Source organism: Gymnoscopelus microlampas (genome assembly GCF_963454915.1).
Source record: "Gymnoscopelus microlampas genome assembly, chromosome: 7".
In the NCBI taxonomy this organism is placed as follows: Eukaryota; Metazoa; Chordata; class Actinopteri; order Myctophiformes; family Myctophidae; genus Gymnoscopelus; species Gymnoscopelus microlampas.
This window is the reverse complement of record NC_139944.1, coordinates 47938786-47952405: the sequence shown is the minus strand read 5'-3', so window position 1 is coordinate 47952405 and position 13620 is coordinate 47938786. Positions and strand designations below refer to the sequence as shown.

The 13620-nt window shown below is 42.7% G+C and overlaps 1 protein-coding gene across 2 annotated transcripts in view; it reads left to right on the top strand.

Annotated features, from left to right (window-relative positions):
* Positions 1 to 1182: 1182 nt before the first annotated feature.
* Positions 1183 to 13620, top strand: part of grm2a (glutamate receptor, metabotropic 2a) — a gene marked incomplete at its 3' end in the record, with an annotated part of 51553 nt that continues 39115 nt past the window's right edge. For both annotated transcript variants that reach the window (XM_084063442.1, XM_084063441.1), the window contains exon 1: positions 1183 to 1548. In XM_084063442.1, coding sequence (XP_083919568.1) covers positions 1198 to 1548 — 351 coding nt within the window. In that variant the 5' untranslated portion in view covers positions 1183 to 1197. The remainder of the gene's footprint in view (positions 1549 to 13620) is intronic.

The window sequence follows — 13620 nt, the reverse complement described above, 5'->3', positions numbered from 1 at the left end:
GCATGTGAGCTTGTAAAGATCGGCTGTTTTGATTATCTCCTACTTTCGCCTATTATGCCCAGGAAATAGTCTTGAAAGGCATACTCTAAATCTATGTTTTACTCTCTGAAATAATACCATTAGTGATCTCCATTATCTCTCTCCATCAAGGAGGACAACCTCACACACCTACGCAGATGATTTTTATGAGACGAGAGTGTCAGCCCTGGGCACAGAACTCATAAACAGCTCTGGGCACAGTGCTCATAAACAGACAAAGGTCTTATTGTGCTAAAGCTCTATTATCCCATTAAGACCTGAAGCCGATTTCTACAAAATGTCTTCTAAATCCCATCAGTATTCTGAAAAACCTATGTTTCTATATCAGTGGTGCTCAAACTTTTTCATGTCAAGGACCCGCAAAATGATATTTATTTGACTGCGGACCCCCATCTCAAAATATGTTGTTCCAGGGACCCCCAGACGGAAAGAGTTATAAATGTTCGCTTTAAAAGAATATAAATATATTAATTTGCACACATTTTCTCGATTTTTCAAAAACAGCAGATCTACGAGCTTGTAGATCTGCTATTTTTGAATAGCCAAAGTATAAAATAATGCTTTTTTAGCTCAAATGAAAAAGTGACACAGATGCTTCTTCAGGTCTTAATCGATTATAGCTGTGCCTGAATCTATCTGTCTGTCTGTCTGTCTGTCTGTCTGTCTGTCTGTCTGTCTGTCTGTCTGTCTGTCTGTCTGTCTGATCCACAGCCTGTGTAATCTACAACAAAAACTCCTAAAGAAAGGAAAGAGGGGGAGATGGTATTGATGCTGCTGTAAATGGCCTCTGCAGCCAAAACAAAAACACTTTGAAAATCCACGGTGCTCCCTGGCCGTCTTCCTCCCCAGGACAACAACAGACATCATCACGAGCAACAACAGGGGACAGCACTGTGGTAGCAGGAGAACTGTGACCTTGTCTTTGCCCAGAGGGACATGTCATCGGGGAGGTCCCCTGGGTTAGGGACGGCGCACCCCCACCCCATCATGCCCCCTCCCAGACGACCCCTCCAGCTGTCCCACCTCGGCCTGCTGTGGTGCGCGTGTCTCTCACTCTGGGCCCAGGCTCCGTCATCATCACACGCCTTGCCCGCGGTGGGCTACAACACGGCGCCGGCGGACTCCTCCAAGAGGGAGATCACGGTGGAGGGGGACCTGATGATCGGCGGGCTGTTCCCCGTGCACCAGAAGGGCGAGGGCATGGAGGACTGCGGGAAGATCAACGCCCAGCGGGGGATCCAGAGGCTGGAGGCCATGCTGCTGGCGCTGGACGAGATCAACCGGGACGAGCGCATCCTGCCGGGCCTCCGGCTGGGCGCGCACATCCTGGACACCTGCTCCAAGGACACCTACGCCCTGGAGCAGTCGCTGGAGTTCGTGCGGGCGTCGCTCACCAAGGTGGACGACAGCGAGTACACGTGCCCCGACGGGTCGTACGCCATCCACGACGACGTGCCGCTGGCCATCTCGGGGGTGATCGGGGGATCGTACAGCGACGTCTCCATTCAGGTATGGCTATTCACCTTATTCTTGGCCCTTCTCCGGGCGCTGTTGCCCTTTTCTGCTGCTTCATTCAATATCTGGTCACTTCCTCCCTAGAAGGCTACCGGTGTAATGCAGGTAATCAGTGTGCTGCCAGATTTTGCAAGAGAAACAAGCGGCCAGGTCTATGAAAACAAGCCCCAAAAAAAACGACTGGGCTAAGTTTTACCACTGTACATCAGCTATTTGAGAATAGCAGATCTACAAGCTAACGACGCATCACATCGTAACATGTTGTGAGCTTGTAGATCTGCTATTTTCAAAATCTTGTATGGGGGTCCCTGGCACAAAATATTTTCAGATGGGGGTCCGTGGATGTGGGAACCACTGGTTTGACACACCTGGATGTCATAGGATTCGTATTCACTGATCGTCTGTGCGATTGATTGATCATTTACAAATCATCCTCATGTGATGAGGTCAGTGAGTTTATTTAGTGCTATCTCATGGTTCATGCTGTAGATTCAGCCTGGCTTCATGTGGAATCAGTACTGATGGATGCACACAGTACATTTTTTATTTAACCCACAATGGGTCCATTTTAGGCTCTCAGAGTTGAATTAACACTGAGGATTTTACTGTGCAGTCTGTGCATATACATAGCAACGCACTCTCTGCACTGTCAGGATCTCTCCATCTCAGGAATGAGAACAGGAGGTAAAAAGCAATCAAGTAAAGACGTGCGACGAGGGGTTAGGGTTGATGGATGGCCATGTACTGTAGGCATCCATTTAGACTCAAGCAAAATGTGCACTTACTGTACACCATGTGAGACGTTAACATAGGGAACTTTAACCACTTACGTATACTCATGCTGTCACAAATTTGGGTATGTCATAGGCAGGGCCGGACTGGGACCAAAATGGGACTGGGGGGGGGGGGGGCGTTTGACTGTTTCAGCCCAGCCCTACACATGAACTCTGCAGCCGCACTGAGGCCCCTGCTGGAAAGCATCCCAGCCCAAACATTAATGTAACTAATAATTGGGCCGTGCGACCCGGAAATGACCGTAATAATCCTAAAACGGGACCGAAAATATATAATATAATATATATATATATATAGATTTTTTTATTTTTTTTTGCCCGGTACGCCAAATGGCCAGTCAGCGCCTGTCACAAAAAAAAGAGAGGCTATTTTCAAAAAATAATGTCATTGCTAAGTGGTTAATGAGTACAGGCTCTGCGTGGTGGATCTGTTTACCTGTTTGTTTCCCCATATCATGGTTGTTCCTGCTCTCATTGGGAGCTCATCTCTTCCTATCCTTTTTTTCCTGCGGTATAATTCACACTCCTCCAGCAGTGGGCCTGCCTGTCAGACGCAGCAGACGTGCTGCAGATGTTGCGTTGGGCGCGGATCGGAGCAGATGACTAGTGACAGCATGATTTCTCTCAGCAGCAGCAAACGAACGAACCGCGCGCCTCCTCGGCTTACTCAGGCTGACGCCATGAAAGGCCCGCTAATTGGGCCCTTGTATCCATGCTGCTAATGTGACTGCCATATCAATATAATTGCTGTTCATTGTGAGAGGGAGAGAGTTCGTCTGTCACGGATCAGAAAGTGTGTGTATAAGCCCTGCACACGCACGGCAAGCACGCACACACAGTGGTGTGAAGTAACTAAGTACATTTGCTTAAGTACTGTACTTAAGTACACTTTTGAGGATTTATTTTTACTTTACTGGAGTATTTCCCATTTTCAATACTTTTACTTCTACTCCACTACATCTCAGAGGCAAATATTGTACTTTTACTTCACTACAATTATTTGACAGCTTTAGTTACTAGTTACTTTGCAGATTTAGATTATTATCACTAAACATACATTAACCACTTCAGTCCTATATACATTTCTCTATTGTGAGCTTGTAGATCTGCTATTTTCAAAAGATTTTTATACATTTGAAAACTTCAAATGGGACATTCTGCACAATGAGTACTTTCTACTTTTGGTACTTTAAGTACATTTTTATACCAATACTTTTGTACTTTTACTCAAGTAAATTTTGAATACCGGACTTTTACTTGTAGCGGAGTATTTCTACATTGCAGTATTGATACTTTTACTTAAGTAAAAAAACAATGTGAATACTTATTCCACCACTGCTGTACACGCGCGCACAAGAGAGTGTGTGTGTGTGTGTGTGTGTGTGTGTGTGTGTGTGTGTGTGTGTGTGTGTGTGTGTGTGTGTGTGTGTGTGTGTGTGTGTGTGTGTGTGTGTGTGTGTGTGTGTGTGTGTGTGTGTGTGTGTGTGTGTGTGTGTAATGTAGCCACAGATCAGTCAGCCTGTGAGGACACTGTGGTCCAGCAGCCTAAGTAAGACGACTACAGACAGCTCTGACACTTGTGTAGAGAATTAGCTCCTAGACGTCCAGAGGCAATCAATGGTTCACAGATAGTTAATAAACGCTTGATAAACCATTGCTCCTTTTGCCAGTGGGGGGTGAGGGGGGGGGCTCCTCAATTGCAGTTGCCTGAGTAAAAACCCCATGGCGCATTGCTGTGCGCTGCTTGTTTTTTCGACTAGCCTTTTTTGTGTTCCTTTAAGGTTCTGTCTTTCTTTACTCTGCACTGACGAGTCAGGCTGCACTTAAGTAAACAGTTTGCTGCAGTTTAGGAGCTTCCTCTGCAATACATATTCAATAACAAACTGGAGCCGTTTACTATTACTATAACAAAATGACAGGCAGCAGGAGTCTGCTGCCTGTCATCCCACCAGAGAGTAGATATGAAGCCTAACCATGGTGTCCCTCCATGTTTTGATGGCAAAACATTTTTGTTCTTTTTTTATTCTTTCATTCTATGAAATGTATGTAAAGGAAATATTCGCACATCCACTTCTTTCGGATGCAGGTGCGTTGTTGGACAATGAAAACTGAAGCAAACATGAAAAAACAAATCATGAAGATAAAATCCCGCACACTGCTCTTGCTCAGCAGCCTCTGCTTTTATTTATTGTCAATTTAGTGTCTATTTAAATAAAAACTGAGGCTGCTGAGCAAGAGTATAGTGTCCAGGATTTTTTGTTCATGAAAATGTTTTTTTCATGGTTGCTTCAATTCTATGAAATGTGTAAACAACCAAAATGTTTCCCGGCAGCTCTTAAGAAAGTATTGTTCCCTGGACCCTGATGAAGGCTCTTTAAGTGGAAACGTGTTACCTGCGCGTTCTTTTTCATCTTTGCCAGCCGTGCAAGAAGAAGAAGAAGAAGAAGAAGAAGAAGAAGAAGAAGAAGAAGAAGAAGAAGAAGAAGAAGAAGAAGAAGAAGAAGAAGAAGAAGAAGAAGAAGAAGAAGAAGAAGAAGAAGAAGAAGAAGGATGCAGCTCTCAGATAAGAACCATACATTTGTTTTTATTTTTTCAAAATAGACCACATTGACTTTGTGGTCTGTTAAAAAGGGAGGGGGTAACTCTGGGAATAGGCTCTATGCACAGCAGCCATATTAGACAGAAATTGGGCCCCTTCCTTGCTTCCTTCACAGGTGTTACCAATGACACTAATAAAGGCTCTGTTCCATTTAGTGTAGCACAGTGGTTCTCAAACTTTTTCATTTCAAGGACCCCCATAACTCTCAGAGTTACACCCTCTCAAGGAACCATGAGGGTCCCTGGACAACGCTTTGAGACCCACTAGTATTTCTAGTGAGCCAACATGCACAATATCAGCACCCTGCCTCTGTTTGACCAGAATGGAACAGAGCCTTCATTAGTATCATTGGTAACACCTGTGAATGAAGTAAGAAGAGGCCCAATTTCTTTCCAATATGGCTGCTGTGCATAGAGCCTATTTGAAAAAGGGAGGGTCTTAGTTTAAAGCAACGTGATGCCTTATTTTCAGCTGAAAATCTGTTCTTCTCATTGAGCGACATGGTCGGCAATGAAGTATAAATGAATTAGCCTTCATGATACTGTATGCATATCCCTGCTGAGCAAATGCTGTGCCAAACAACAGACACTGACAGTGATACATTCTGGGATCCATGGGATCGCGTTATGAACCTACAAAGAGGATCCCGGAGAAAAGGAATGTTTGGAAATAAAGGATTTGATGAACGAGCTGCAATCTTGGTGAAGCACTGCATCTGGTGGGGCCCCTCAGAGGGTGCCCTTGTCTTGCTCTAATTTATGGAGTTGCTATTACGAGCCTGAGGTCTTAGGTCAGCTCCAGGCTGCTTCTTCTAGAATCTACTGTCCCTGTGAGGTGCAGTAGTAGTGAAACACAACACATCCTGGCTGGTTGAGGTTCCATATTTTGCCCTGAATGGCTCTCCACTGTATCATAGTAATTCCTTGGTATGAAACAGCAGGTTTATGGTTCAGTAGCTATTAGGTTAATCTCTCAAGAACAGATTCCGACCTGCGGTGGAATCTGTCGGAGCGGTTCGTCCTAACCAGTGCGCATTGGCTACAAGTGGGCGTGCCTTCAGATCAGGAAGTGGGCCGCGCTTTACCCAATCAAATGTAGTGGGCGGGATTCACGTGTCCATCCACCATGATCCACCCTCCCCCCCTCGAAACTAGCCGAAACTAATTTAACAATAGCGTCCTCGGAGCGGACAAAACCACGGAAAGATATTCACATTTTAAATTACTCTTTCATCATAGAAACAAGTGGGCTTATAACCAAAACCATCCATGTTCTCTGGGAGAAGTGGTGTTAGTGTTCCGTGTAGAAATATTGTTAGTGGGAATGAAAACATGGTCGCACCAACCGGAAGTGATGCGCTATAGGCAGACATGAAACCGGTGTTTCCCTGCGCTCTAGTCTAACATTATACTCCTGCCAGACTCCACAGAATATCAGAAAAGCAGAGGTCGCTGTTTTTCATTTTCTGTGGGGTCTGGCTACGCGAGACTACTATTAGGTTGATGGGACAGTCCTCCACAGAGTCGAGGCGAGGCTCCCACCGCTAGGACAGTAAATCTGTCTTCAACTTCATTTCATTATCCCTTGCTGTTTGCTTTAAAGGGACTACACCATGAATTTTAACTTTTTCTTCTTTTTTGTGTGTTTTAGGTCTCCCCTACCTCTCTTCTATCCTCAAAAATACCCCAGTTTGAACACTCAGGCTTTCACAAAAAATCTGGGGTTTTCTGTAAATTGGTCTAAAAACAGGCCAAACTGTTTTGGTCCCCCTGCCCCTGTCAGGGAACAATTCCTCCCGTTTTTCAGTTCCAAAAAAAAAAAAAAAATCTTTAAAAAATAAATGTTTTTTTTCTTATTTTTTTCTTATTTTATTTTTTTACTTTTTCCACACAGAGCCAGGAGATAACATCCATACAAACTGGCTCAATAGCGCCCCGTGCCAAACAGGACAATGTGGTATTGCAGGTGAAAGTGCTTTATAAGCCAGAGAGAAGTTAGTTGGAATGAGTATATCTGAGGCTTGATTTAGGCTCAAACCTTTTGAAAAACGTTTGAGGGACATAAACAATATGATATTAAATATTATTATTATTTTTTAAATTCATGGTGTAGTCCCATCAGTGGTTCTCAAACATTTTCATGTCAAGGACCCCCAAATGTATATGTATTAAGCTGCGGACGCCCCATTTGAAAGGATTTTTGTGCCAGGGACCCCCAGAGGTTGTTGGATTAGATTAAGTACAGATTTCTACAACTGTCTACACTACACGTAGGTGTAGGCCTATGATGTGAATAGTTTGTCCTACTGTATATACAGTACATTGTTGTGAAAGTATACTTAAATTAATAACTTTCAACCTGGCATCTCTATTTCATGCATGTCATAGGCAAACATTTTCAAAAAGTAGAGAACCACAGCTTTAAATCAGTGGTTCTCAAACTTTTTCATGTCAAGGACCTCCAGAGTTATATATATTTGGCCGCGGACCCCCTTCCTTTGTATTTCAAATATTTTCAAAAATAGCAGATATACAAGCTTGTATATCTAGCTAGTTTTGAATACCCAACATGGACACCACAAAACCACAGCTTTAAATGACTTCATATACCTTTGTGTATTGAGAAAAAACTTAACACACAAAGTGCCTACGGGCATAGTGAGCACTTTACAGAACAGTCTTGTATTTTATCGGTGATGAAGATGTGTAGGCCTATTTCATATTTTTGACTGACTGGTTCGATGATTCTCCCCATTCTGTAAATACACTGCTGTGTGGAGCGGGTTGAGGTTAGTGTGCTATAATAGGATGAGACATTGTTATTACTCTGAGCTCTATACTGTACTAGCCAGGAAACCAGACGAATCTGCCATTGCAAAAAAAAAAAAAAGATTTGCTCTGGCACCGCTCAGTTGTGATTGGATTTCACTCCCTCCGAAGTAGCGAGGGACCAATCAGGGCCCAGTATGCAAATATGGGGGCGTGTTTATCACCAGAGGCATTTTTTTATCCGCCCCTTGGAAATGCAGGTTTCACACAGAGATTCCAGAATAATATCTATGCAGTGACATTAGTCTGGCCATGACAGGCTAATGTGAACGCCAGTGTGAACGCCAGGCTGGTGCGTTCACACGGGCAGATTAAAAGATACAAAAATACACTGCATCTTTGTCGTTGTGTTGCTTTGTATCTGTGTTGATCAACGCGGTCGCTGACGTCATCAAGCGTGCGGACAACGGAGCAACAGTTGTAGCTTTGTAGCTTTGTATCTGGAAGTTGAACCCAGCTCAACTTGAATTTGTATCTTTGCATCTTTGTCGCTAGAGCTACAGCTACAAACGTCGGATGTATCTTTGTATCTGCATGTCGCTGGTTTCCATGGAAAATGAATGGTAGCATGTATCTTTTAATCTGCCCGTGTGAACGCACCATAATACTGTTACAAGGTTGATGAGCGGTACATGTCAACAGACACGATAGTGGTTGTTGCTCCGCAGACTTTATGCTCGTCGTACACTTTGCCCTCCTGTGAGGCTGATGGGTGTCTTTGCTGTCAGTCCTAAGACGTGTTGTTAGGGCTTTAGCCATGCGAAAGGTTAAGAACACCAGGTGGCCATCATGCAGGATGTGTGTGAATCCCCCAGGAGACAATCAAGATACATAGACCATTTAGAATATTCATTTAACCCATTTAAAACGGGAACGCATCTTTGTAACCACTTGTAACCACATTATCTTATACTTTGGCTATTCGAAAATAGCGGAGAATCGCTATTTTCTCGGAATCTCGAACATTTGTGCAAATATTGGAATACATATATATTTTCAAAGGGATCATTTTTTACTCAAATCTTTGCTTCTGGGGGTCCCTGGAACTAAATATTTTGAGATGAGGGTCCGCGGCCAAATACATATCATTTTGGGGGTCCTTGACATGGAAAAGTTGGAGCACCACTGATATAGCAACATACTGTTAGGATTTAGAGAACATTTTTAGATATATGTATTTGGCCGTGTGAAAAAAATATTGAAAGATTTGCACACATTTTCAAGATTTTTCAAAAAAAATAGCAGATCTACAAGCTCGTATATTATCTGCTATTTTTGAACAGCCAAAGAAATCTAAAAAAAATGACACATGATGCGTTCCTGGTCTTAATGGATTAAAGATCCTCATAACACCATGGAAACATGGCAGCGGTTGAGAATGTCGAGCGTTGCTACATAAACCTGTCACAATAATAATGAACAAGCTTGTTGCTTCTTTTTTTGTTGTTGTTGCCGTTAGTGATTTGAGATGGTTCTCTGTTCTGGGGGCGGTTATGGCTGCAGGCCTAGCCTTGATGGTATTCCGTGGGCAACAGATTAGGAATAGAGTGGAGGAGGCGAGAGGTTCTGTGCCAACGATGCCAACCACCAGGCTCTGTGTTCTCCCCATCTGTGACTGCAGCCGGGCTGTGTGCTGTGTGTGTGTGTGTGTGTGTGTGTGGAGGCTTGGCAGGAGCATGCTCCAGCTCACTGAGGAGGCAGCAGCTAATGTTTCACACATTGAGAGACATTGAGACACACGACAGGCTAGATATGAATGACATGGAACTGAGTTGCACACAAGGGGCAAGTCTTAGATATTTACGATGAGGCCGACACGGAAGCTTATAAATGGCCAGAGTGGCGCTGTTTTACCCTGCGCCGACCTGCGGTGTCAGAAATAATTTATTTTAACGCAAGTGAATGGGTTTTTTGACAAACTTTAGACTAGATTTTCTTACTGTAATAAAGATTGTCATACATTCTATATGCTTCCAGTCGCTAGTTTAAAGTCTCCTTTCAATCATCAGGATATGCGTTTTGCTAAATTATGGTCCTATTTATTCTAAAATTGACGATAAAGTAGGCTATTCTCTAGGAGGGGCGGGATGATTTGATTGACAAGCTACACAACCAATAGCATTCATTCCCCGGCCCCGCTCTTGATTGACAAGCTACCCAACCAATAATGGTCTGGTCTCATTCTGCAGGATATGACGCGATATGACACGATATTGAAAGATAGCGGACCTACAGTCTTGGAACAATCGGCTTCATTTTCGGTCTGTAGAAAGCAGGGGAGTGGCTTTGTCCATCTCATTTATACAGTCTATGGTTGCACACACTGAGCAGACCCATGGCATCATCACAGGCCATTTGACCACTTGAAGGAGTAGTTCACCCGAAAAAATAAAAATTTTCTATCAATTACACACTCCATGAAGCCTGGATTTTTGTTTTTGTTTTTGACACATTCCTATAAGCCAGGGGTCTTCAACAAGGGGTCCGGGACCCCTAGGGGGTCCTCAGAGTTACTACAGGGGGTCCGCCAAATCTTTGTGTGATATGATACATTTTTTTTACCTTAACCACTTGAACCCTAGCATCCCTTTTCTGAGGAGAACTGTAGCCAAAAATCGCATTTTTGGCAAAGAGCTATCGGTGTTGAGGGGGAAAAAAGCAGACCACGTAAACAAAAAAAGTTGAATCTGAAACACAATTTTATACAATATAGTGGGGGTCCCTGCTTCATCTCTCTCTCAGCTAGGGGGTCCTTGGGCTGAAAACGTTGAAGACCCCTGCTATAAGCCAATAATTTGATGTCCGTCTGCGTTTCCGGTAGCCTTAACATGTCCCTGTAAGTTGTGCTGTGCTGTGGCCAGTGTAATTGGGCTGGACCAAGTCAGAAAGGCAGAGGGGTGGGGGGTTGTATGTCATTTGTATTTGGAATTGCTAGGGATATTGTTGTGTAAGAATGTGTGAGAACTGTGTGAGACTCATTATTGGTGTAGTTCATGGAGTCCAAACTAATTGCCTCCAGCTGAGTATAAAAGGCTGCCAGCAACAAACATATTCAGTTGGTACACTAGTAGGATGAGAGCTGGACAAAAATGTTTGTATTGTGGGTGAACAATCAGAATAAATACACCTTTTTGGTTGCACCCTATCAAGGCCTTTGTACTAACTCCAACCGCAAAAGGGCTCATCCGCACAGTCACTTTAGATTTTAGCTATATGTATACGTATATAGCACTGGCTGGCTATTGAAGAATAGCAGATATACAAGGCCAAGCTCATACCGCGTCACTTCGTTCCACACTATGAGCTTGTAGATCTGCTTTTTTTTGTGACAAATCTTTGAATATATATATTCATAGATTGAATATATAGATTTTATATTTTCAAATATATATATTTATATATATATATCAAATATATATATTTGATATAGATCAAATCTTTGCTTCTGTGGAGTCCCTGGAACTAAATCTTTTGAGATGCGGATCTGCGGCCAAATGCATATACATTTGGGGGTCCTTGACAGGAAAAAAAGGTTTGAGCACCACTGATATAGAAACATACATCTTAGGATTTAGAAGACTTTTGTATAGAATCGGTCTCAGGTCTTAATGGGTTAAAGATATGAGTTAATCACAGATGTCCTACATTCTATACTAACAGCCCAGGAACATCTCGCCTCGGGGCTGCATGGCATCTAATTAATGCATGGAAGGGACGCCGCTTTCCTTTAACACCCAAAAGCAGTCTGTGTGCGTGTGCCGTTAAACGTGACTCGTCGCTTGTATGGTCGCGTCCTCCCAGCAACACATCATAATAATCACTGGCGCACGAACACGAGCAGAACAACACTTCTGCAATGTCAAATGCTCAAATGTTCAGTTAAGAAGAACACTTGGCCAGGACAGTAGAACCTGTCTGAAATCAATGCCTAGATGTTTTTACAGAGCTATCATCGATTCATTCTTATCATTCTCAGTGAAACCTGTCATCGCAGGAATCAACCTTAACTTTGGTACAAAGGAAAGAATTCCCACTAAGGGTAGAGTGGAATGAATCAATGTATTTATTATACAATAAACGAGAGCTCGGAGACTGCCCCATGCTCCCGATTGTCAGACATGTGTCTCCTTTATACACGACAAGAAGAGAACACAAATAGCCGGAGGTGTGGTTAGTGGACAGAGTCATGCATGGCTCTATTTAGAAATAGTTATTCTGACAGGCTACCAACCAGTGTTGATTTCGTCGACTAAAACTATGACGAAAGAAATTTGTCAACTACCTTTTTTCACTGACGAAAACTAAATTAAAACTAAATAAAAACTAAGGTATGATGACTACAACTAAGACTAAATATATTGACAATTTCGTCAACAAATAAAAAATAGACTAAAAGGTTAGTGAGGGACTAGTGGAGAAGAGATCCAGTAGAACTAAAAGACAAGTCATTTTATGTTTGGTTGCGCTCGGGTGTTGCGCTCTGAAAATAGCAGATCTGCAAGCTCACAACGCGTCGCAGCGCGACGCATTGTGAGCTTGCAGATCGGCTATTTTCAGCATGCAACCAAGTGTAAAATCAGTCATTACGACGCCATCAAGGCACCGCCAACATACATTTTAGTCGACCAAATCAACTGTAGATTTAGTCGACTAAAATCTTAAGATATTTAGTCGACTAAAACTAGACAAAAACTAAAACATTTCGGATGACTGAAATATGACTCAAACTAAATTTTGAATTTTATTCAAAAGACTATGAAACTAAATCAAAACGTGCTGTCAAAACCAACACTGCTACCAACAGGTGAGAACGGGTGCAATACGTTAGTCCGACAGCGCACTCCTCCGACAGCGCATGCCTCCGACGTTTCCAATACTAACCCTATACCAAACCCGAACCCTAACCCTAACCGCACGCGGATGCCACATAGTCGGAGAATGGCTTGCCTACTACTGTGAGTTGTAAATAGACCTACAGTGTGAGCAAATGTCCTTTTTGTAGTTACATGAGTTATAACTATAATCACAGGGGAAAACAGTGTAGTATTCTCATAATAAATGCTCTTACAAACCCGCTATACCTGTGTGTCTGCAACAAAGGATATTCAGATGAAAGCTCTCTCCATCCTGAGGTGCTTATTCTGCTGTTATGGAATGTTTTAGCACGTTCTCTGAGACATGAGACTTTTCGCCAATTAGTGACGCGGTGTCATCTAGAGGTGAAGGATATTAACATTTTGAAAGGAGACAGACTTACAAGGGTGCATGCAGGAATTTAGAGATAGTTTTATCGATATGGACATAGAGGCTGACATTTACACACTGAAAGTTCTCTCACCGCATGACCAGAATACATTGGTGTAAAGTAACTAAGTACATTTACTCAAGTACTGTACTTAAGTACCGTTTTTATTCATTTTTTGCTTTACTGGAGTATTTCCCATTTCCAATACTGTATCTACTTCTACTCCACTACATCTCAGAGGCAAATATTGTATTACTCCACTGCAATTATTTGAAAACTTTAGTTTCTAATTACTTTGTAGTTTTTGATTATTATTACAAAACACACATTACCCACTTCAGCATACATTTCGGCCATTTGAAAATAGCAGATCTACAAGCTCACAATGCGCCGCGATGCGACGCATTGTGAGCTTGTAGATCTGCTATTTTCAAAAGATTTGTATACATTATGAACTTGTGAAATGGGACATTCTGCACAATGAATACTTTTAGTTTTGTGCTTTAAGTACATTTTTAATACAGGACTTCTACTTGTAACAGAGTATTTCTATATTGCAGTAATGATACTTTTACCTGAGTAAAAATATTTTAGTACTTT